The following is a 23,631-nucleotide window of genomic DNA, read 5'->3' on the forward strand; positions in this document are numbered from 1 at the left end:
CTCCCCTTGCCCCACTCTACCTAGGGTTTCCCTGGGCACAGAGCATCAGGGAGCGGAAGTGGGGGGTACCTTAACCTTAGCAGGGTCCCTGAGTCTTCCCTCAGAGGCAGGGACCAGATCTTCATGGGGCTTGTGTAAGGTGTTGCCCCAGAAGCCCAGGTCGTAGGCCTAGGCCAGGCCTATTTTGAGAGATTCTGGACCAGTTCACGAAGCCTGGAGCTTGGGCTGTGTGATGCTACTGCCCCCTAGTGGTGCTTACTGGTAGTTCCAATTCCTCCCCTACTGCCGGCCCCCAGTGACTACAGCCACACGCCAGGTTGTGGAGTTCATAAAATCTTTTCCGAGCCAGCGGGTTGCAGCCAGAGCTGCCAAGTTCAAAGGCATTGCCTTGGGTTCAAGTGCCCCCCAAGGCTGTTGCTCAGTTACGGCTTCCAGAGCTTCCTTCCCACCACACTGCCAGGAGCTGCCAGAGCCCCCATGTAGCCCCTGACCCCAGTTCCCTCCCAAGCCCCAGGGCCTGAGCCTGATATCTGGGGCAAAGGGCTTGGACAATAGACAAGTGAAATGGTGTGCAGAGGCCCAGTGGAGAGTCACATCTCGGTCTCAGCCAACAGACTGTCCCCTAGTCCTGACGTCATTAGCACCATCTGAGAGCTGGGATCTGTGGAAGGGCAGAGGGGTGTTCAGACCACCATTCCTTCCTCCACTGGGGACCACAGATAGCTGAAAGCCTAGGTTCTCCACACCCACTCTCCCTTGTCCCGAGCCTCTTCCAGACCTAGCTCTGATCAACCCTCTGGGTTCTTACCACTGGGGCACATCCAGGAGCTGCTGCCCCTCTGGTGGGCAGCAGGCTCCCGCCCTCTCTCCCATTCCTGGGTGTCGCCAGCCCCTCCTGCCACTTCCTCCTCCTCCTCTCCCTCAGAGAGGAGGTCACAGATCTGTTGCTGCAGCTCTGGGCTAATGCTGTTCTCAGCCAACACCAGGCTCCGCAAAGCTGTGGGGTAATTTTCTACCATGTCCAGCAGGGTCTGAGGTGGGGAAGAATATGGAAAATGATGAACACAGTTAAGGCAGGTCCTCAGACCCCAACCTGCCACCCCTTAGGTATGTCATCAGACACATAAGCTAACCTCCACCCCATCCCCTGGCCGTTCCCAAACATGACAACTTCCCACCTGAGCTGACTGGTTGGTGAGCCCTGTGCCCTCCAAGTCTAGGACCTCTAGCGTACGACTGGAGGCCACAGCTACAGCCAGCATTCCTGCCACATGGTCACCTGGGGAGACAACACACGTGCACACATTCACACACATGCCTGCTAATCCTTACAGACAGCTTCCCCATTGCCTTAACAACTTAAGATACTAACCCCTGGCCAGGAAACATGGACAATTGGTGGTGGTCAGGAAGGGATCATTGTGATTGGTGAGTGAAGGCATGAAGAAAGTTAGGCCCACGGGTGGCGACTGATGCTTTGATCTATTTGTTGGTCACCTGGTCCTCCACAAAGCTATCTCCTTGACCCTTGGGGGCTCTCCTTTCTCTTTCCTCTCCCAGTGTAGGGGTTACCATGTCAACTGATGGTCCCAGGCTCTTGGATAGCGCATGAGGCAGTGAGAGCCCAAGGGGGTATTCTTGAGCCTCACCCAGGGGGTTGTAATCCAGATTGAGGACGCGGACCTGGGAGCTGTGGGCCACAGCAATGGCGAGGCGGCTCCAACCCTTAGGGGTGATGCCAGGGTTGGCACTCAGCGTTAGCTCCTTCAAGCCTGGGTAGCATCATAGCAAGAAACCAGAATAAGGAGGGTTAAGCCCTCCCTGAACCCTTTACCACCGTCCCTGTGTCTCCAGGGTGTCCCTAGTGGCTAAGCACCACCTCACCCCCACCATAGAGTTCAAGAACCATTAAGGAGGCCCATGCTTCCTCTGCCTGCCCAGCCTGGATCCCTGAGTCTCCATGCTGCCCCCCATCCTGCCCCTTCCTTAGAGGAGTAGAAAGACGTTCTCACCCACAACATCAGAGCTCTGGGGCCACACCCCCTTCCCTCTGCATTTCGATTTTCATCACTGCCACACTAGCCCAAGCCCTCAACAGGGCCCTGCTCACCAGATTTGGCCCCATCTGGGGGCAGGAGACCACAGATGAGGTTGATGGCTTCATCACCCAGCATGCAGTCCCCCAGGTCCAGAGCCACGAGGGCAGGGTGGAGGGCCAGGGCTGGGTTCAGCAAGGCCAGCCCCGCATCTGTCAGGGGGCTCCCATGCAGGCTGGTGGGGAGTGAGAGAGCAGGGTTACTGCAGTCCTGAACCCTATCTACACGGGGAAGGGGCACTTTCACTTCTGTCAGCCCTAGATATGGGGAGGGCACTCAGTCACAGCACTAGAGAGGCCTGAAAAAGGAGAAGGAAAGTTCTAGATTCTCAGGGAATACAAGTAGAGGGAGAATTCGGTTTGTTTTCTGGGGCAGGGATCCAGGACATCGCACAGGGAGGAGCAGAGAAGGGGTGGGTGAGTAGTGGACTGGAATACTGCAGTGGGCAGGGCTCTCGTCCCCAGGGGGATATTCTCTCTCGGGAACCCGAGGAGCTGCCCCAGTGAAGTAAATGCAGATGATCAGATGGGGAGGCACGGCCCCCACCCAATGTCAGGAAGTAGTAGGTATCCCAACGCGGGTAGGGTCGCGCGTGCAAAGCCCAAGCGTGTGCTTGGAGGGTGCTGTGAAGGCATGGGCCGAGGCACGGTGTATGTGCATAAAGCATGTGAGGGTAGAATGGTACTGGAAGGAGTGTGGAGGAACATGAGATGCCAGGGGCGTGTATGGAGGGGTGCAGTGCCCGGGACCCCCTTGCGAGGGGGCGCACTCACAAGAGGGACTGGATGGAGCGGTTGGTCCGCAGAGCCTCAGCCAGCTGCTTGATGCGGCTGGGGCTGGACACGACGCCCAGATTAAGGTTGAGCTGCGCCAGGGACGTGGCCCCGGCCAGGGCCCGGCAGATGCGGCCGAAGTCGCGGTCGCAGAGGCGGCAGCCGCGCAGCGAGAGCAGGCGCACGGCGTTGTCGCGCAGGCCGCGGCAGATGTCCCGCACCTCGGCGCCGGACAGCGGCTCCCCCGAAATCTGGATGGAGCTGGGCAGCATCGTGCCCACGGCTGGGCCTCCGGGTACGGGGCCGGAGGGGAGGTTGGCGGGGCCGCGGGCAGGGCCGGGGATAGGGCCGCGGTCGGGGCCCCGGCTGGGGTCGCGGGCGGAGTGGGGCCGGGGGCGGAGGCGGAGGCTGTGGCGGAGGCTGCGGCTGCGGCGGAGGCTGCGGCGGGGGCGGAGAAGAGCTACCGGGACTGAGCCGGAGCCGGCCCGAGGTGCGGAGGCGTCCAGGGCGCGGGCCGGGCTGAGGTGGGGCGGCACTGGGGCGGGGGCGGCTCGCACGGTCCGTGTCTGGGCGTTGGGCCGGGTGCGCGTTCCGGGGGCTGGGCAGGCGCTGCTCCGCGCTCGTCCTTGTTCCTCGCGGTCGCGGCGGCAGCGAGCGGCTCAAGGGCTTCGGCTTACCGGTCCCGGCTGGGAGGCCGTACCTGCTCCTTCCTTCTCTGCCGCCCGGCTCCCCCGACCACACCGCGGGCCTGGCCGCACGGCTGGCAGAGAGAGCCTGAGGCGGGCGGCTGCCGCTCGGGCTCCAGCTCCAGAGAGCTAACGGGCGGCCAGTTTCCATGGCAACGGCCGCGTCACCGCCGCTCGCCCCGCCCCCTGCCCGGCCAAGGCCACGCTGGCCCGCGAGGTCCGCGCACACGGGTGGTTCGGGGCAGGGAGCTGGGAGCGATAGGCAGCTCTTCCCGTGAGAGTGGGGTCAGCTAGCTAGCAGAAGGAAGGCGACAGGGCTGAGGCCTAGGATGGGCTGACTGGGGAGGGCTGACGGGTAGCGGAATGGAGGCACGCCATGTGGAGGTGGTGTTGGACACGGTTTCTGCTTCTTCTGCCCATTCTCCCATCCTTCCCCGTTCCTAAAGTCCAGGCCCTCGCCGGGATCCAGGGCACTGTTCCTTCCTATTTCGAAGGCCCCAGGGCCCTTTCTTCCGTGCCGCGCCTCGCCCTGCCCTCGTGACTCGAGAAGCAGCGTGCATGGGGATCCCGGTCCACGGGGACTTCCCACTTGCTTCTCGCCAAGATGGCGGCCTCACCAGGGAGGCCCCGGGGGCCACGGCTGGGCAGAGCCAGCCTGAGCTGCTGGGGAAAAGGGAACCCCAGAGGGTCCCTAGGGCAGGGAAGCCTCAGATAGATGCAAGGTCCTGGTGCCACGCCTTTTCCAGGTATGCAGGGCACTGTTGACATCTGAGGGTGTGTCCCTGCCACAACACTGGGGCTGCCAATACAGAGGAGGTGCCAGGGCCAGAGCCCTGGAGCACTGGTGAGGACGTGAAGGCAGCTGAGTCACACCCCACGGTGCAGGCGGTACTGTGGCAACTTTGTCCACTGGCCAGGGTGGTGGGGGCCTCACTTGTGTAACGCAGGACAAATGAAGGGCACCTCTTTCTGTTAGTCCCTTTGTTAGGAGGGATAGAGGCTGCTGACCCAGATTTACTAGTGTAAGGAGATTATTGTACATAAAACATAATATTCAATATAGTGAAGGAAGGTCAAAGGCCGTATTCCCTCTTTCAGCCACCAGAATTAAGTGGAGCAGATTAAAGAGGTGGTGTGGGGGGTGGATGGTGCTATGTTAGGAGTGGTGGTTGGTTTTATGAGGAAAGACAGAAAAGCTGAAAGGAGCTGGCCCCAGTACCACCAGGGCAAAGCCAAGTTTGGCTTCAATTACGAGCTCCACAGGAAAATTATCCCCACAATGCCCAGGAGCAGCAGATCCTTGTTTTGACACGGGGTTTAAGTTGGGATGTTTTGTCCAATTGTCACTGCTTCCTTGGCTTCCCAAGAGTGCAGCTGAGCCCAGACTCAAGCTGGCTGCAGTGTTCCCTCAGGCTTATGGCTTTTGTGATTGAGGCCTCCCTGCCGCTTCATGGGTCAGGTGTCCCCTGCCCTCAGGGGTAGGTTCCATATTCAAGCACTGCCTTCTATGTAGTCTGGCCTGTCCCACCTTTATCCTGTCTGGGTGAGGATATGAAAAAGGGAACATACGACATTACCATTGCTGACTGAGCATGAAAGTATATAGTAAGTGGGATGACAGGGAGGACCACTGGATCAGCCGCTGCAGTTCCAGACTTCAATCAACATTTTAATTACCAAGTATATATTTAGCAAGACAGTGTGGGAGAGAGAAAGAGGAAGGAAGGGGTAGGTGGTGAGGGGTCTCAGAGGAGCTGGCCCATTTTCTGCACTGGCTGCAGAGCCTTGCAGTCCTGGCCAGGAGTTCTTGGCCTTGTGCCCTTCAGAAGTGCCAACAGGCATCAAGAAGGTACTTAACGCAGCTACAGCTCAGTGGCAGCTGCAGACCCCATCTAAGAAATATGTCATCAGGACTGTCCTTTAATAGTCTTCCTCCTCTCTCCAGCTGTGGGAAAGAGGACTGGCCAAGAATTTCAGGTGGAGTCAGTGTGACTGCAGGGTCACCGCAACAGCTTTGGCTGTGGTGTTGAGGATGGTGGTGGGAAGCCGAGCAGCAGCGAGCACGACAGGGATGTCTCTGGGGACCCTCTGAATGGGCGGGATGTTGGGGCCCTCCAGTGTGTCTAGGATCCCTGGAAGGAAGATGGAAGGTGAGCAAGGGTCAGATGGGCCCAGCCCACTGACCATGATATCCAGCTTCTTGCCCTAGGCAGCTGCTGTCCCATTCTCCCCCACCCAGGCCTTCCTGCCACTTACCCTCTACCACTTTGTGGTAGGCAAAATGTAGATAGAGCAGGAAGAGCATGTGTAGGGCGGCCAGGGTGCCACAGAGGAGCAGCCGCTGTGTGGGGCCCACGGTCCGAGACACCAACACTGCTACCTAGGGCCATGAGAATACAGCTCAAAGGGCCTGGCTCCAAAGTGAGGAGTGGGGAAGACACTCCCACCCAGGGCAGAACCATCTTTGGGCCCTTCCCTCCCATTTAGGGCTCTTTGTGAGATGGACAGCTCCAGGCTGTCTTCCCCAACTCCCTGGGAGGACAGCCCACCCCTGGAAGCCTCGTGCCCAGCTTACCATGCGCAGTGTGGACAGTCCACCCACCAAAAGCCAGAAGAGGTAGAAGAGGGCGTGAAGATGGATATTATAGGTGATGAAGAGGACAATGCAGTGCCCAAAGAGGCCATAGCCCTGGGAAGGAGGATGGTGGAGAGGGGAATCACTCAGGTTGGGCTGGTTTCTGGCCTCTCATGGGGACCGTGGGAAACACACGGTCCATTGGCCTACTCCTCCCATTCCAGGCTTCGGGGCCCCAGGACAGATGCAGACCAAGGCCTGGCTACTCTTTTTAACATCACTGTTGCCCACCACGCCTGGCTCCTTACCAGCAGTGCCAACATCTGCAGCATGGTGATCTGGGCGTTGCACAGGTAGGCGAGGAAGTAAATGAAGGATGAGACTCCCAGCCAGTAGCCGAAGCAGGTGCCAATGGCTGTGCCCATCAGGGTGCCCTCCCGCTGTGGGGTGAAGGCTCTACTTAGTCCTAGGAGGCCTCTGATCTCAGCCTCACCTAGGGCCTTCCGCAGGGGCGGTTCCTGTCTCACTCCACCACCGCATCCTCAGGCAGCTTTCAACCTAGTGCAGCCACCCCCCCAAAGTTGTCTGTCCTGCTTACGATAATAGTGTCAGACGTCTTCATCCCGTGGAGTAGGATGGCAACCAGCGTGAAGACCAGCATGAGAGGTCCATAGAGTTCACCTGCAATTTTCTGTCAATATACCAACTCATTCAGGCTGGAGGGTACAACAGCTCGTCTGTTTATGGCTTCCCAGGATTTGCCTGGTGGTCCCACCCTCTGCCCTGGTGCTTCCCCCCGCTCTCCAGACGTGCCACCCCCTATTCACCTGGGGGAAGTTGACCATCTTGATAGGGATCATGGACTCCAGGAGCCTGGGAAAGGAGAGGAGAGATTAAAGCAGAGGCAGCCCGAGGCCATGAGGTTCTGGAGGGCACGGCCTGCATTTTATTCATCTCTAACTCCAGGGAATGGGGCCTGGCCTAAAGGACATGTCGGATGACAGGGTAGAACAGGGTAGTAAAGACAGATAGGGAATAAGGAAATCATTTCCTTGCCCCTAAAATTAACTTCCAGGAAGGACAACCCTCTGAAACTTAGCTGACTGAAACAGCAGCTATATGGAGAACTCAGCCCTGCTGGGCCTTGATGGAGAGCCTAACCATGTATCCATCTGCCCCCTCCCCTTGAAAAGACAGGCAGGCTGAGCGCGGTGGCTCACACCTGTAATCCCAGCACTTTGGGAGGCTGAGGCGGGCAGATTACAAGGTCGGCAGTTAGGGGCCAGCTTGGCCAATATGGTGAAACCTCGTCTCTATGAAAGATACATAAAATTAGCTGGGCATGGTGGCGGGTGCCTGTAGTCCCAGCTACTCAGGAGGCTGAGGCAGGAGAACTGCTTGAACCTGGCAGGTGGAGGTTGCAGTGAACCGAGATCGCGCCACTGCATTCCAGCCTGGTGACAGAGTGCGACTCCATCTCAAAAAAACAAAACAAAATAAAAAGACAAGACAGGCAGACCTCAGCAGAGAGTACCCAGAATTCAGGGCTATAATGAGGAAGCCCTGGGAAAAGTCTAGCGGGCTAGATGGAAGGTTTAGAATGAAAGGTGTTACTGAGGGAATAGTAAAAACGCCTCCTCTTCCTGCTTAACTGTGCCTCCAGGTACTGTCGAGCATTTTCTTGAAAAATATATGTGAAGTGGTAGGAAAATTCAGTCACTTGCCCCTTCTCTCAAGTGGCTAGCTCCTAATCATACCTTGGATTTTAGCTAGATTTTACTTCCTCTGGGAAACTTGTCCTGTCCCACCCACCAACCTGCTTTGGCTCACATATCCCTCCTGTGTGCCCCATCATAGCATGAATACTGTGCTGTAACTGCACTCAAGAGCAAGGCTCCTATCTATCTTCACCACTGAACCAGATACAATTAGTATAGGGTCTGGCACAGAGCAAATGCTTAATAAATACTTGCAGAGTGGTCCTGGGTATTTGATTAGCATTGATTAAAGGACGAACAAAAAAACCAAGCCAGCATTAAATCTAGTTCTTGAAAAGTCACTCAAAAACTATGCCCTGATATTTTGATTCTGAGACTGTTCTGCTGCTGGGAATAAAAAGATAAACAAGACAGAGCCTGCTTTTGAGATGCTGTTGGTCTCTGGGGGGAAGATTCCAGGAATAAGAAAGGAAAGCAGTGGTGAAGTGCTGTCTATTAGAGGCAAGCACAGAGTCCCTTTTTTTTTTTTTTTTTTTTAGATGGAGTCTCGCTCTGTGGCCCAGGCTAGAGCGCAGTGGCGCGATCTCAGCTCACCGCAAGCTCTGCCTCCCGGGTTCATGCCATTCTCCTACCTCAGCCTCCCAAGTAGCTGGGACTATAGGTGTCTGCCACCACGCCCGGCTAATTTTTTTGTATTTTTAGTAGAGACGGGGTTTCACTGTGTTAGCCAGGATGGTCTCCATCTCCTGATCTTGTGATCCACCCGCCTCAGCCTCCCAAAGTGCTGGGATTACAGGCGTGAGCCACCGCGCCCGGCTGCCAAGCACAAAGTTCTATAGGAACACCAGGAGAGAACAAACTGGGGGTGGGATTGAGGAATGTGGAACAGAGGAAGTGACATCTGAGGTAGGTTTTGAGGGAATATGAGTAGTCAGCTAGATGGAAAAAAGGAGAAAGTTGGTAGCTATTATTATTTGTTTCAGTGACAGGTGTAGTGATGAGAGATGATGGGGTCATGAAGAGGGGGAGCCCACCAGAGCCCAGGGCTTGAAATCTGATTGTAGTGTGCATAAAGGACTAGGTGTTAGGAGGGAAGCTTCTTCAAGAGAAGGCTCCTCACCTGCTCCGCACCTGAGCAGGCTCCACATCAAAGTACGGTCTGAGGATGTCGATGTTGGCGTACAAGCTGAAGGCCCTGGAGGCTTGTCTCTTCCCGGCCTGCCACATCTGAAGTAAGGAAGATGGGCATAGGTATTGTGGGACTGTTGGTTCTAGACCCTGTTGCCTATTTTCCGCTTGATTTCTACATGGTTCTAACTGGACAACCTGGGGCAAACATCACCAACACCAACTCCAGAACATGGGACATACCTAGGTATACCTTTCCACCTGCAGAAGATTCAATCATGCTTACCTGATCTGCCACCTGCCGGCTCAGCTGTCCCTTAAAGCCCTTCATGCCCAGGAACTCTCCATCCTCTTCTTCAGCAGCAGCTGCATCAGCTGCATCAGCGTCTACTTCTTCCTCGCGCAGGCGCTGATGCAGCTCACCCATATCCTCGAAGCTAGAGCCTGAGGTATCATCCATGTTCTCCATGTCAATCACAGCTGAGCCTCCGCCCTGTGAAGACAATGGCTCCTAGAGTGCAGGACTTTTCTGTTCCATCCATTAAGTCCTCTGCTCATCCCAGGGTTTAGGGCTTTGTTCTTCCACTGCTGAGGATACGGCTCGGAATCACTACAGATCATGCCACTCCATTCCCCCTCATATGCTCTCAGAACTCTTGGTTTCTAGCTTTGGCTGAATTTTCTAGCCTGGGAAACATACTACTAGTCTTCCATTCCTGTCTTTTTCCTACCTTACCTACCAAAGACTAAAAGGCTGAAAAAGTGCCCATTTCCTTCTTTCCTAAGCCCCAAACAAAACTATACACATAATATGTTTTCAGCGAATGCCAGTGAATCCCACCCAACCCCACTCCATGCCTGACCCCGACCAACTTCCTAACTTGTTCCAAGAATACCTTCTTCCTAATGCCTCGAGCGGGCCCAGAGACCCGAGACCCTCAGGCTGGAGTACTAGTCTGGCCCTTTCAGGTCAATGTTAATCCTACTGACTTTAGTGTGCACGAAGACCCAAAGAAGAGAGTTTTGCAAATGGAGCGGACTTCCAGGCCCACAGGGAGAATCCTCAAGACACTTCTGGACATCGCCGGCCCTCGGGTTGCTGGCAGCTAGTGCCTTGGGGCCATTACCTGGATGTTTTCTTCGAACCCTCCCCATTCCGGGCCAGCTCCATTTCGGGCGCCGCCCGCCGGCGCCGCTGTAGTTGCCATGTCCCTTGAAGGCTCCCGTCGCTGAAGCCCGCGCTAGCCCCGCGCGCGGAGGAGTGGGCGAGACGTGGCCCTTAGTGAGGGAGACGTCCCCGGTCGAGGAGAGGTGGGATCGGCCGGAACACAGAAAGGAGAAGCCCGGATGTTTGGACAAAACCAACTTCCGGAGGCTGGGGACGTGGACGGAGGCGGGGGAAAGTCTCGCGATATTTAAGATTCCAGGAGGTGGCGCGTTGCCACGGAGACGGAGCTAGGCTACTAGGACGCACGCGCCAGATAGAGCCTCTAGTCTCGTGGAGAGATTGAAGATGGCGGCTTCTCAGGCGGTGGAGGAGATGCGGGGCCGCGTGGTTCTGGGGGAGTTTGGGGTTCGCAATGTAAGCCTTGTGGCCTTGAGCTCGGGCGGGAGGAATGAGAGCGGAACAGGAGTGGGTCTTGGGATTGGCGTGGGGATAGCCGTGGGCTCATTGTCCCTTCGTGGACAAACTCGTCCCTTTGCTCTAGGTCCATACCACTGACTTTCCCGGAAACTATTCCGGTTATGATGATGCCTGGGACCAGGACCGCTTCGAGAAGGTAAGTGGGGCCGAAGTTGTCTGGGGAGGGTTATGAAGGCCAGACCCTATGGCCTGAGCAGCCTGTGTCTGTCTCAGCAGCTGCTTTTGGGGGTCGCTCCGTTTGTGTTTGTTGAGCAATGTGCTAGACGCTCCGTTTACAGGCCAAATTAGACAGGGTTTCTACCCAGTTCTGCAGAGATATTCCGTCTTGTTGAGGAATGGTGCGTATAAACAAGTGCATCTAGTGTAATATGGTGAAGGTGGTTGATAGCGATGAAGACGGCAGGGTTGGGGTGGGGAGCATTCCGCTGAGACGAGGAAGAGGGGCCGAGAGGTACTTAACATTTCAAGAGGAGGGGACATCTGAATTGAACCTTGAATGGTAAGTAAAAAAAAACAGGAGTTGAATTATGAAAGATTTGAGTTTCACGTCAGTGAAGTTCAGGATATGCAGGTTTTGTGTGTATTTAGTCTTTTGTATTATTGTTTCAGTTAGCTTAAAATAAGGGTTAAAATTGCATTTAAATAGATTACTGAATGTTACCCTTTATGCAACTGACCTAAATGTTATCCTTTATGCAGCTTATAAACATGATGTGTAAATCAGTGCCTGGGAAAATTTTACTTTTTTAACCTGTTGATACAAGGAATAAAGTATGAACAATGAAAAAGGCTAATGCTTGAAAAAAAATTATGACTTCTGTGACATGTGCTCCGGGAATGTCCAAGTAGTTCTGGCATGAGTGGTCGGCAAGATTGAAGTGTGTCACACTGTGGATGATAGGGAGCTTGAATAGTTTCTTAAGCAGACATGATCAGATTTGCAACCTTGATGGCTGGGAGGGAATGAGTTTGAGGAGGATCATATGGAGCAGGCAGATCTGTTGTAAGGGAAGCTGAGGTTGAAGATATGAACTAAGACTGATGGTAGAAATAGAGCAAAGGAAGAATATAAGGTAAATTTATGATTGCTTGGATAAAGGCTGTGGGGGTAGCATAAAATGACTTTTTCTGGCTTGGGAACTGCTTTTTGCTTTGTGGTATCATTTACTAAGAGGAGAAATGGGTCTGGGGAACAGGGATGATGATGCATTGTTTTCTGTATGTGGAGAAATCTAGCAGGCTAGAAGACTGCATGCTTGAAATGAGATCAGAAGTGAGATAAAATTTTGGGAGTCGTCAGAACAGATAGTTGCTAAAACTGTTAGTACAGTTAAGGTGACCTGGGAGAGAGACAAGAACCTGGCAAATTTAGAGATGGGTGGAAGTTGATCATCAGAGAAGGAAGAAGAGTGGAGCTCAGAAACCAGGGGAATCGTTCAAAAAAGGGGATTTTTTTTTTTCCTTTTCATGAGACACTCTTATCTCCCAGGCTGGAGTGCAGTGATGCAATCTTGGCTCACTGCAACCTCCGCCTCCTGGGTTCTGGCAGTTCTCCTGCCTCAGCCTCCCGAGTAGCTGGGACTACAGCTACGCGCCACCATGCCCAGCTAATTTTTTGTATTTTTAGTAGAGATGGGGTTTCACCATGCTGGCCAGGCTGGTCTCAAACTCCTGACCTTGTGATCCGCCCCTCGACCTCCCATAGTGCTGGGATTACAGGTGTGAGTCACCGTGCTGGGCCAGGAGGAGGTTTTTTAATCAATGTCAAGCATAACAGAAGTCTAGTAAGAGGACTGGGTAGTGTCAACAGGACTAAGCACTATGGTAGTTTCTGTTCTTTAGTGGAATAGCTTCTGTGGATGGTTTGGTTGGAAGCCATATTTGCATAGGGTTTTAATGAATGGACGACAAAAATGGAGACTTTTTATGAAACTAAAGCACTGGGCGAGAAAATATTTAATAAGGGACATCTGGGCAAAGGGAGGTTTTTGGACGAGAGGATAATACTTGAGGGAATTATCTAAGGGGGAGGTATGAAGAGATATTACAGAGAGAGCAGGTTTCACTTAAATGTTTTTCCTGTCCCTCTAGAATTTCCGTGTGGATGTAGTACACATGGATGAAAACTCACTGGAGTTCGACATGGTGGGAATTGACGCAGCCATTGCCAATGCTTTTCGACGAATTCTGTTAGCTGAGGTATTGGCAGGCATGGTGACAAGGCTGGAGTTGCTTTGGGAACTGCACTGACACCTCACTTGGAGAATTGTCTCAAGCTGTCCTTCCCTCATTTTTCCTGGAATTTTGCTGAGCATTTTACCTTCTCATTCTTTGTAAATTTCTCATTAAACATTCTAGGAAGAGAGATAGCTCCTTACCTCTGGAGGGTGGGGTTGTGGGGATAGGTAGGGGGTCTGTTGGGTTTTTGCAGATAAGTGGTTATTTTTCCTTGGGCAGGTGCCAACTATGGCTGTGGAGAAGGTCCTGGTGTACAATAATACATCCATTGTTCAGGATGAGATCCTTGCTCACCGTCTGGGGCTCATTCCCATTCATGCTGATCCCCGTCTTTTTGAGTATCGGAATCAAGGTAAGAAAATGAAATTTTGGGAGAAGTGGACTGTCTGGGTTCAAATCCTGGTTGACTGTGATGCTGGGTAAGTTACTTATCTTTGTACATCAGTGTTTTTCATCTGTGAGAACACTTGCCTTGGCTTCCCAAGTTTGCCATAATTAATGGGACACATATGTAAAGCATTCAGCATAGTGCTGGCACTCAGATGTTTACTAGTTCTTAAGAGCTCCCTCCATTTGTGCAGGAGATGAAGACGGCACAGAGATAGATACTCTACAGTTTCGTCTCCAAGTCAGATGCACTCGGAACCCCCATGCTGCTAAAGATTCCTCTGACCCCAACGAACTGTATGTGAACCACAAAGGTAAGTAGTGGTAGGGTGAGGAAGAGGCCCCACCTGTGGGTGGCTGCTAGTTTTAGGAACTGAGATCTTTTGACATGTTTTTCCTCCAGTGTATACCAGGCATATGATATGGATCCCCCTGGGGAACCAGGCTGATCTTTTCCCAGAGGGCACTATCCGACCAGTGCACGATGACATCCTCATTGCTCAGCTGCGGCCTGGCCAAGAAATTGACCTGCTCATGCACTGTGTCAAGGGCATTGGTGAGAACCCTGTGTTCCTTCCTGGGAAGAGGGGTAGTTTGGTTGCAGTGGGGCAAGCTGACTAGAGAACTCAGCTGAGATATTCCTAGCAGGTAGAAAGCCAAGAGCATTGTGCTTTTGCTGTTAGCAGCTTAGGAAGAGTATTCTTCCTAATCCTAGAAGGGTTTCATATAGGCACTTTCTCTCTTCCTCTCCAGGCAAAGATCATGCCAAGTTTTCACCAGTGGCAACAGCCAGTTATAGGCTCCTGCCAGACATCACCCTCCTTGAGCCCGTGGAAGGGGAGGCAGCTGAGGAGTTGAGCAGGTGCTTCTCACCTGGTGTTATTGAGGTGCAGGAAGTCCAAGGTATGGTATTTGGGGTGCTGTTCAGGTTAGGACCTAAATTATATTTTCTTTGAAGGTGACAGAAATAAAAACCCTGGGTTCCTAAAAGTATAACATGGTTTGCTACCAAGAGGCAAATTAGAAAAAAGAATAAAAAAACGTGGTTTGTTCTCATTAGGTAAAAAGGTGGCCAGAGTTGCCAACCCCCGGCTGGATACCTTCAGCAGAGAAATCTTCCGGCATGAGAAGCTAAAGAAGGTTGTGAGGCTTGCCCGGGTTCGAGATCATTATATCTGTGAGTATGAAGTGGTGAGATGAGTGGGCAGTACTCTTTGGTGCTGCAGCTTCCTTCCAGTCTAGATGTGAAGTTTGAGTAACAGGGGCTTTCTACAGGCAAGCCCTGCCTAGGCTAAAGTGTCTCTTTGATCCCCAGTCTCTGTTGAGTCAACGGGGGTGTTGCCACCAGATGTGCTGGTGAGTGAAGCCATCAAAGTACTGATGGGGAAGTGCCGGCGCTTCTTGGATGAACTAGATGCGGTTCAGATGGACTGAGCTTGGATGTTCCTGAGGCAAGCTGAAGCTTTGGGTTCTGACTGACCCACCCTACAGGACTGCTGTACAGAGAGCCCAGTGTGACTAGGGATCCTGAGTTTTCTGGGACAATTCCAGCTTTATTTTTAATCAATACATTTTGTTAAATGTGCCATAAAATGAGACTTTTAGGCCTTTATTAGGCCTTTATAAGGTCTTAGATGTAAATAAACTCATGTCCAAACAAAACTTTTTGAGACTACTTTTATGTTTTTTGAGACAGAGTCTCACTCTGTTGCCCAGGCTGGAGTGCAATGGTGCAATCTCTGCTCACTGCAACCTCCTCCTCCTGGGTTCAAGCAATTCTCTTGCCTCAGCCTCCCGAGTAGCTGGGACTACAGGTGTGTACCACCACGCCTGGCTATGTGTAATTTTTTGTATTTTTAGTAGAGAGAGGGTTTCACCATGTTGGTCAGACTGGTCTCAAACTCCTGACCTCAAGTGATCTGTCTGCCTTGGGGCCTCCCAAAGTGTTGGGATTACAGGTGTGAGCCACTGCGAAAAACAGGGCCTCACTTCAGAACTGGTTTGACCTTAAGCAATTAAGAACATCAGATGTACACTCCAGCCTGGGTAACAGTGAGACCCTGTCTCAAAAACAACAAAAAACACCTCCTGAGAATTGGCAAATTAAGGTGGTTTCTGGGAGTACAGCCAAACCCCTAGAAAAACATTCAAGCTAGAGTGAATGCACCATTTCACCTGTCTCCCAGATTACCAGGGAAGTTCATGTCGCTATTGACAGCTCCAACAAAGAACAGTAGCAATTCCTTTGGGCCAGGCCCAGCAGCCACATACGAAAGACACTGTGAGAATGGTATGGGCTGCCTAGTCTGGGTGTGTCAGGATAGAAATCCTTTTTTAACTGGCACACCATTTCAGAAAGCTTGAGAGACCAGGTTCATCAGTCACATTTCTTCCTGTTCAGTCCCCTTTTGCAGGGTGCTCATGGAGTAACTCTGGAGTATGTCACTGGTTTTAAGACTAGGTTGAAAAAGGCAGATGGGTCCCTTTCTGTATGAAACTGAGACTTTTACTGACATGCAGATGTGCTTTAGAGTTAATGTTTCTACAAAAAGTTTCTATAAACAATAGAAAACTTCTAGCATGAAGTCACAGGATGTTAAAAATATTACAACACAATAAATACAACTACACCCTCCACAGCCCCAACCAGACAGGAATAGGCAGCTATCAGGTTTGGAGGGAAACACTCTTGAGATCGCCTTCACAATCCACAGGAACCCAGAGCACCACACAGGAAGAGGGAGCAACATGAGACTCCAACTTCTGCTTCCTCAGCTTTACCTCTTCCCAATCTGACCCTGCCTCTGGCCCGCACCAGCTAAAAACTATAGCTTCAGTCCACTTCGGCTCTCATGGAAACCCTCTTGTCAGTGGATTGGTGGACAACAGGTCTGTTTTTGTGCAGAGCACATGGACACACTGGTTTCTGTATGGATTAAGTCTGCCTTTATGGCCAGTAATGACGTCAGGGCCAGGTCCCATATCCGAGTCCTGTTTATAGGGCCTTTCAGTGACCTCTAGAATGGACTCACAGTACAGGTTGTGATGCGAAGGCATGTATTCTTTTCTTTTGGAGATGGCCATTGAGAAAAGTAACCAGGGACCTGAAAGACCATGAGATTGCGGAAGGCACCTGGTCTTAGTCCTAGAAGACCAGTGGCTTTGCTAGCTGCTTATCACAGATGTAGCCTAGTTGGTCTGTTTTATCCTTGGATGACAATGGTGTCATGTGACACTCTCTAGGGTACTGTGGCTCTTGTGCCTGAGTGGACCTTGAGGCTGGGGAAGCCAGACTGAGGGGTCATTCATCAGTCTGGAAGGGCAAGATGTGTGAGCTCTAAAGGGGATGTTAGCACTAAAGACTGACCAGCCCTGGTCCTTGGAGGTACTATACTTGACACTGTGCCAAGTTTAGCAGTAGCCTATGCCATGCGTCCCATCAGGTGACCAGATTCTTGCCCAAAGCAAAGTTGAGAGAACTGGCCAAGTTCTTTTCAGCACTTAGCACCTAACCCAGACGTGCCCCTTAGGGAGTGGGGCAAGTTTCCTGCCAGCCCAGCAGCAAAAGGGCTCAGTGGGAGTTGGAGTGGTCCAAGAGAAACTCTGGCACAAGTAGTTGAGGGCTGTGCTCTTGCTGCGAGCCTTGCTAGTCGCAGTGTTGGGCACGGCATCCCTAGTTACCATTCTGTACAGGTATGTGGCTGCACAGGGGTGGGAGGGCTTGTGGGAGAAGGGCTGCTCTGCTCTAGCTTTTCTTGGAAAAGCCAAATCTCCAAGTAGAATGGGAACTATCTGGGACATCTAGACAGAATGGTTTAAGCCCTAACCCCCTTTCTTGATACTTTAGTATAATTACTTCTGGTCCTGCACAGGGCCTGTTCTCTCCAGCTCCAGACCTGGATCTCTCTCCAGGCTGACAATAGTGGAAAGTGAGGTGGCAGTGCAAGAAGGGCCTAGAGATTAGCTACAAAGGGAAAGAAGAGATGACAAGAAAGGCCGAGGAAGGATGCCCAAAAAATTGATTCAGGGTTCAAAGATGGTGGCCAGGCCACCCCCATCATTGTCCAGCACCTCTGTCTCCAGCATTGGCTTTGTTTTTTTGAAAAGTGAGGGAAGATTCTTAATGTGAACTTCTTTTCGGAACTGCTCTCCCAAGGGTTTCTGTGGAAAACAAATGAGAAAGAATTAATGCTGGGCCCTAAGTAGTAGTTGCAGATTCTCTTGGTCTGGCGCAGTGGCTCACGCCTGTAATCCCAACACTTTTGGGAGGCCAAGGCGGGTGGATCACCTGAGGTCAGGAGTTCAAGACCAGCCTGACCAACATGGAGAGACCGTGTCTCTACTAAAAATACAAAAAATTAGCCAGGTGTGGTGGCGCATGCCTGTAATCCCAGCTACTTGGGAGGCGGAGGCAGGAGAATCGTTTGAACCTAGGAGGTGGCGGCTGTGGTGAGCTGAGATTGCACCACCGCATTCCAGCCTGGGCAACAAGAATGAAACCCTGTCTCAAAAAAAAAAAAAAAAAAATTATATCACCATAATGGTCAATAACTACAGTTGGTTTATAAGGTTTGCCCATACACATGATTTAAGAAGGGGGTTGGGTGCACTAATGAAGGTGCGTGACCTACCCCTATGCAACCAGCAATGAGGCGTTTGAATTGGTCCTTTCGGCGCTTGTCAGCCACTTTCTGCAGGGAGGGGTTTAAAAGCTTGCAGTCAAACTGGTCCAGTGAGTCCTTCTGTATTTCAGGGATTTGCTCCATTACAGCTCTTATCTCCAGGTACCTGGGGCGCTGATACCAGCAGGAATAAACTTACTGGATGTAGGTTATTGCCACCCTCCCCATTTCCTGCCACACCCATTTCTCAGAGCTAGCACCAGCAATTTGGCAGGTGCCTGGATTTAGGATAAGGCCCAAGAGACTAGAAGCAGACTGAGTGATAAAGCTGCAGCCATCCTGCCCCCATGCTTTCCCCACTCACCAACGCCTCGTATATCTGGAAGGCCAGATGGACCAGGGAAGCCATGCACCCGTCGTGCTGCCCGTGCATCTGTAAGCCTTTCAGCACACTGGTGAAAAGCCACGTAACTGCATCTGCGAGCAGTGTCCCTGACAGCACCTGGGGAGACAGCTGTGCTTTAGGGCCACAGGGGGCCTCTCTCAAGGCCTCAGCACCCCAATTCTTCTGAATGATTTAGTCAATCTGCATGACCCAAACCTTCTATGAGGGGCAGGGAAAAGGGGTGAACCACCATACTTGTTTGAGGAGAGGCCAGCAGAGCTGTGAGGTCGTCCTCTGGCAGGACAGAGTATCCTTCCAGGCCAGGGAATTGAAGGCTGTAATTAATAGCGCTGTACAAACATCCTGAACAGGAAAGGATGAAGGATTACAGTGGGAAAAGCAGCACAATTTTCTCTGATTATTATTATACATCAGGAGCTGGAGGTTGTTTTTTTTTTTCCTCCCCCCTCTAAAGATGGGGTCCTTGTTTTGTTGCCCAGGCTGGTCTTGAACTCCTGGGCTCAAGCTATTCTCCCATCTCAGCCTCCCAAACAGCTGGGACTACAGGTGTGCACCACCATGCCTGGCTTAGGAGCTGGAGTTTTAAATAGCGAAGCAGGAAAAATAAAAGAAGTGAGTTTACTTCCTCTATTTTTGTGTATTGCCAGTCAAAAAGAAAAAACCAAAATGTGAGAAAACCTGTATGTACAGGATGGAGACAAAGCTCAGGCCTGGCTGGGGGAGGCTAAACACCAGGGATCTGCATCAGTGTGCCTACTATGTGTTTTCCTGAGAGCCCCTGCCTAGGCTGGTATGGGAGACACCATGGCATTGCACCTTTTCCCTCGTTTTTTTCTGGGGCCTTAAGAACCAGGAACTTACATAACAAAAGAGTATTACAAAAAACTCTTGATAGCACCATAGAGCAAGAAAAGTAAAAGGTGGCTCCCCACCTGGGCAAGGAGTAAAGGTATCACCTGCTCCTTCTACCCACCTCATGCTTCATCAGACATTTGCCCAGGTCTGTAAGCTCTGCCATAGCTGAGGGGGTGACCTCTGTGGCCATCATTTCTTCATCTGTTATCAGAGAGTAGAATGTTAAGCTCCATCCTTTCAGAACAGAGAAGAATATCTTGTTCTGACAGAAGCGCAAAAAAAGCAAAGCTGCGTGTTCTAGGTTAACTGGTGGCTAAGTAGTACTGGGACCCCTCCCACCTCCACATAATAATAGCCCATGCCCATGGCCAATCTTCTAGAGATGCACCCAAGCCGTACATGAGGGAAACGGGAGCTTCTAGGCAGAAACACAAAAAGCTGCAAATACTGAAGATACTTTGTTGTTGGACAAATATTTGAGCACCCTCTGTACCAGGCACTGATCTAGTTACTGGGGATAAAAGGAATAGGACAATAGATCCCTTCCCTGATGGGAGTTTACATTCTAACATGGGAAATATGTAAGAAAGGAATACATAAAAAAAAAACATAATGTGCAGTGACAAGTGCTATTAAGAAGAATAAAGCAGAGGAATACAGAGTAGCTGGGGTTACTATTTTTGATAAGTTGGTCATGGATGATCTCTTGGAAGAGGTGACATTGGAATGAAGCAAGGGAATAGATCACGTATATGGTTGGGAGAAAATCATCCAAGACAGAGGAAACAGCAAGTGCAAAGGCTTGGAGGTGGGAGTATGATGGAGGCACACAGCAAGAGGGCTGGTCCAGAGATGACAACTAGATGTAGGGTGTCTCCTCACCAGACTGCAAGGAAACCGCCCTGGTTCAGAAGGAACAGTATTTAGGAGGCTAAGAGCACACCTCCAAGGTCTCACAGGCTCACTTACCGTCTCCATCTGCTGGGGGAGCACTACTGTGGTCAGCACCCTTCTTTGAAACACAGCAAACCGCTAAAGCAAGAAAGCAGGATTACTAGGTGAAGGGTGGGTATATACTACCACAACAGCCACCTCAGGCCCACCGATCCCAACCTGTCTCTGGCCAGGTGAGGAAGGTGGAAGATGGGGGTACTGTCCAAGGCACAAGAATTAGCTTCACCAATAGAAATAGAGGCATTCTGATGACTGAACTGTTTTTGTTCCTTCAAGTTCAACTAGCTGAGAGAAAATTACAGAATTCTGTGAGAGTGAGTGACTAGGAGAGGGTGCTTGATACATCCCTGGTCTACTTTGAATCTCAAACAAAATGACACAGTAAAAACAAAAAGAAAATTAACAGTCTCCATGTCCAAGAATTTAAAACATTTCCATATTTTGAGAAAACTAGGAAGTTTTTCCTAGTGAATCCAAATTCCTCCTGCTATTTTAGATTGTTTCCCCATATTCTGGCTTTGGTACTATTCAGCTTGCAATTCATAAATTGTCCTTAGGTTGACTTCAGCACTGCCTTGCTTCTGTCTAGTTATTTCTTTTAGATCTGTCAGTATGGCTGCAAACATGAATCCTTTTCTTTGAGATGGAGTCTCTTTCACCAGGCTGGAGTGCAGTGGTGTGATCTCAGCTCACTGCAACCTCTGCCTCCCAGGTTCAAGCGATTTTCCTACCTCAGCCTCCCCAGTAGCTGGACTACAGGCGTACGCCACCACGCCTAGCTAATTTTTGTATTGTTAGGAGAGACAGAGTTTCACCATGTTGGCCAGGCTGGTCTCGATCTTTTGACCTCGCAATCCACCATGCCCGGCCGCAAACATGAATCCTTTGCATTAGTCAGGCCTTCGTGGAGTTGGCTGAGTGACCAGCTCTTTTCCAGGAAAATTCTCTATAGCCCCAGTTTCTACTTGCCACTTACTGATTAGGTCCATGACTTCTCGGGTTAACATCCTCACCAGTTGCTCCTCCAGCATCTCTTGAGACTCTGGGTTTTCATCTGCAGCCTCATCTTCTCCACTGCAGAAAACCAGAGGGCCAAGTCCCACAGGAGTGCAGAAAGAAAGCAGTGACCCTAATCAGACTCTCTGTGACCACTTTCTTCGAGTCTTCGTTTTATGCAAAAGTTGGGAATGGACAGCAGTGATCCACTGAAGGACATTATTACTAGTGATTCTGTCCAGTTGGATAGACATTACAGAGTCAAAATAAGTGAGTAAGGTAACAGTAGCCCCTATAAAGGCTGGATCTCAGTCTGCCTGCTGGTCACAGCCTGTCCAGACAAGCCATGTATCACCTAGACTGAGAATGACTACAACCTACTGCTCTTCTACCCTGCGACAGCAGAATCCCTGCCCGCTTCCTTTCCCCACCCCAAATCTGGCTGCCAGCTCATCCACCAAGAAGAGTGGGTAGGTATCCCTTACCAGAGCAGGCTCCTTTGGTTGATAACTTGCCATTTCTGGGAAAGCCTCTGGGAAAACACAAAGGAAATAAATGCTAGAATTGGGGAAAGGATTGGAATACATAGTATCTAAAGTCAAGTCCACTTCATGATTAAAATTAGCCAAGGATGATTCTAGACATCAATGACAACCTCTGTAGACTCCACACCACAAGGTTAAAAAAACCATCTATGGGCCGGGCGCGGTGGCTCAAGCCTGTAATCCCAGCACTTTGGGAGGCCGAGACGGGTGGATCACGAGGTCAGGAGATCGAGACCATCCTGGCTAACACAGTGAAACCCCGTCTCTACTAAAAATACAAAAAAAACTAGCCGGGCGAGGTGGCAGGCGCCTGTAGTCCCAGCTACTCGGGAGGCTGAGGCAGGAGAATGGCTTAAACCCGGGAGGCAGAGCTTGCAGTGAGCTGAGATCCGGCCACTGCACTCCAGCCTGGGTGACAGAGCGAGACTCCGCCTCAAAAAAAAAAAAAAAAACCATCTATGGTTTCTATAACCTGTCCCACATCCATGCTGAGAGTGGTATCTCAAACACTTCTTTGCTTGGAAAGAATTAACAATTTTAGAATTCCTGGGTCTCCCAGCCAGTCCCCTGTTTAATTCCAGAGTCAGGATAACAGACCTAGCATTCCTGGCAAGGGTCTGTGAGCAAGCATTCCTCTTTTTACCTTTCCTCAGTTAACAGGAGGTTAGGAGCAGAATCTGCAACTGAGGCTGCCTTGTGGCAATTAAATCAGTTTAGTTCTTTGGGGGCTGCTCGATCCTACAGCAAGGATAGTCTGCTGGGGTAGAAGCTCTGCCCAGCCAGTCTGGCAGGGCTAGGAGACGACACTTCTAGGAGCTCCTGACTTGCAAGGGTCAAAAATGGCCACAGGCCTTAATAGTACTCTTTGCTTCCTGTTCCTGACTTATCTTACCATATGGAGGTAGGTGAAAAGAGGTCCGAGGATGGGGGATACCAGGGCTTCATAGTGCTCTGGGGGACAGAAGAGCACCAGAGGCTTTACAAAGACCCGTGCTGCAGCAAGTTAAGAAATTTTAGTGCATAAGCACACATCCCTCACCTGTCAGGTGGTGGGCTGCACCCCTGGGCACAATCAATCCCTAAAAGATTTACCAGATGTCAAAAATATCCTGTGTTAACAGTGAAAAATCTTATAGTTCTTTTCCTAAAATCCTAAATGGCACTGATATTCAATTCCATTATACTCTTAGTTTAGCAGGACTTCCGTCAGGCTGCACATTATGGTCCCTGGCCAGAAAGTAGGAATAAAAAAATAGGAAGGAGGACATCCTTGTAACAAATCCTCCTTCACCATTCTCCTTATAATTTCAGGTTTAAGAAGCACTCAGCAGCTGCGGTGGCTCACACCTGTAATCCCAGCACTTTGGGAGGCTGAGGCAGGTGGATTACAAGGTCAGGAGAGCGAGACTATCCTGGCTAACATGGTGAAACCCCATCTCTACTAAAAAATACAAAAAAAAAAAAAAATTAGTCGGGCGTGGTGGCGGGCGCCTGTAGTCCCAGCTACTCAGGTGGCTGAGGCAGGAGAATGGCGTGAACCCAGGAGGTGGAGCTTGCAGTGAGCCGAGATTGCGCCACTGCACTCCAGCATGGGCGACAGAGGGAGACTTCATCTCCAAAAAAAAAAAAAAAAAAAAAAAAAAAAGAGGAAAGACAGAGATTCAACTAGTAATAGGGGTCTAGGGGTCTGAATGAGAATGAAGTGTGAAAGTGCTTCTTTTGGCTGGGTGTGATGGCTCAGGCCTGTAATTCTAGCACTTTGGAGGCTGAGGCAGGATTACTTGAGCCCAGGAGTTTGAGACCAGCTTGGGGAACATAATGCAGACCCCATCTCTACAAATAATAATAAAAAAATAGCTGGGTGTGGTGGTGCACATCTGTGGTCCAGTCCAAACTCCTCAGGAAGCTGAGGTGGGAGGACCACTTGAGCCTGCAGTGAGCTTTGATAGCACCACTGCACTCCTGCCTGGGTAACACTGAGACCCTGTCTCAAAAAAAAGCAAGTGC

The 23,631-nt window shown here is 51.1% G+C and overlaps 4 protein-coding genes across 9 annotated transcripts in view; 1 reads left to right on the forward strand and 3 right to left on the reverse strand.

Annotated features, from left to right (window-relative positions):
* Positions 1–317: 317 nt before the first annotated feature.
* Positions 318–3,679, reverse strand: LRRC73 (leucine rich repeat containing 73). 2 transcript variants are annotated; one of them, XM_025381764.1, is made up of 6 exons: positions 2,870–3,679; positions 2,111–2,271; positions 1,650–1,772; positions 1,179–1,279; positions 809–1,031; positions 318–661 (listed from the first exon to the last, which is right to left on the reverse strand). In XM_025381764.1, the coding sequence occupies exons 1-6, from the start codon at positions 3,139–3,141 to the stop codon at positions 591–593; spliced, it is 951 nt and encodes a 316-aa protein (XP_025237549.1). In that variant the 5' UTR covers positions 3,142–3,679; the 3' UTR covers positions 318–590. The 2 variants fall into 2 exon arrangements, with proteins under 2 accessions (XP_025237549.1, XP_025237550.1); XM_025381765.1 differs by having other exon boundaries at positions 3,547–3,673.
* Positions 3,680–5,203: 1,524 nt separating this feature from the next.
* On the reverse strand, positions 5,204–10,370 carry YIPF3 (Yip1 domain family member 3). 3 transcript variants are annotated; one of them, XM_025381760.1, is made up of 9 exons: positions 10,104–10,370; positions 9,263–9,469; positions 8,969–9,075; positions 6,958–7,003; positions 6,729–6,821; positions 6,439–6,570; positions 6,131–6,244; positions 5,812–5,931; positions 5,204–5,687 (listed from the first exon to the last, which is right to left on the reverse strand). In XM_025381760.1, exons 1-8 carry the CDS (start codon positions 10,182–10,184, stop codon positions 5,815–5,817), a joined length of 897 nt encoding a protein of 298 aa, XP_025237545.1. In that variant the 5' UTR covers positions 10,185–10,370; the 3' UTR covers positions 5,204–5,687; positions 5,812–5,814. The 3 variants fall into 3 exon arrangements, with proteins under 3 accessions (XP_025237545.1, XP_025237543.1, XP_025237544.1); XM_025381758.1 differs by having other exon boundaries at positions 5,812–5,935; XM_025381759.1 differs by having other exon boundaries at positions 5,220–5,687; positions 5,812–5,935; positions 9,263–9,564; positions 10,104–10,352.
* Positions 10,371–10,403: 33 nt separating this feature from the next.
* Positions 10,404–22,999, forward strand: POLR1C (RNA polymerase I and III subunit C). Of its 3 annotated transcripts, none has more exons than XM_025381763.1 (9): positions 10,404–10,558; positions 10,686–10,757; positions 12,713–12,820; positions 13,079–13,211; positions 13,441–13,560; positions 13,650–13,802; positions 14,000–14,149; positions 14,307–14,427; positions 22,936–22,999. In XM_025381763.1, exons 1-9 carry the CDS (start codon positions 10,490–10,492, stop codon positions 22,997–22,999), a joined length of 990 nt encoding a protein of 329 aa, XP_025237548.1. In that variant the 5' UTR covers positions 10,404–10,489. The 3 variants fall into 3 exon arrangements, with proteins under 3 accessions (XP_025237548.1, XP_025237546.1, XP_025237547.1); XM_025381761.1 differs by lacking the exon at positions 22,936–22,999 and adding an exon at positions 14,562–14,908 and having other exon boundaries at positions 14,307–14,423; XM_025381762.1 differs by lacking the exon at positions 22,936–22,999 and adding an exon at positions 14,562–14,908 and having other exon boundaries at positions 13,444–13,560; positions 14,307–14,423.
* The window catches only part of XPO5 (exportin 5), a 53,606-nt gene continuing 45,705 nt past the window's right edge, over positions 15,731–23,631 (reverse strand). Inside the window, exons 24-32 of the mRNA XM_025381732.1 lie at positions 22,517–22,614; positions 21,565–21,611; positions 21,060–21,157; positions 20,099–20,161; positions 19,248–19,330; positions 18,509–18,616; positions 18,233–18,370; positions 17,878–18,042; positions 15,731–17,407 (exon numbers count right to left, since the gene is read on the reverse strand). Of these exons, the coding sequence (XP_025237517.1) occupies positions 17,270–17,407; positions 17,878–18,042; positions 18,233–18,370; positions 18,509–18,616; positions 19,248–19,330; positions 20,099–20,161; positions 21,060–21,157; positions 21,565–21,611; positions 22,517–22,614 (938 nt within the window). The 3' untranslated portion in view covers positions 15,731–17,269. The remainder of the gene's footprint in view (positions 17,408–17,877; positions 18,043–18,232; positions 18,371–18,508; positions 18,617–19,247; positions 19,331–20,098; positions 20,162–21,059; positions 21,158–21,564; positions 21,612–22,516; positions 22,615–23,631) is intronic.

This window comes from Theropithecus gelada, chromosome 4 (assembly GCF_003255815.1).
Source record: "Theropithecus gelada isolate Dixy chromosome 4, Tgel_1.0, whole genome shotgun sequence".
Lineage (NCBI taxonomy): Eukaryota > Metazoa > Chordata > Mammalia > Primates > Cercopithecidae > Theropithecus > Theropithecus gelada.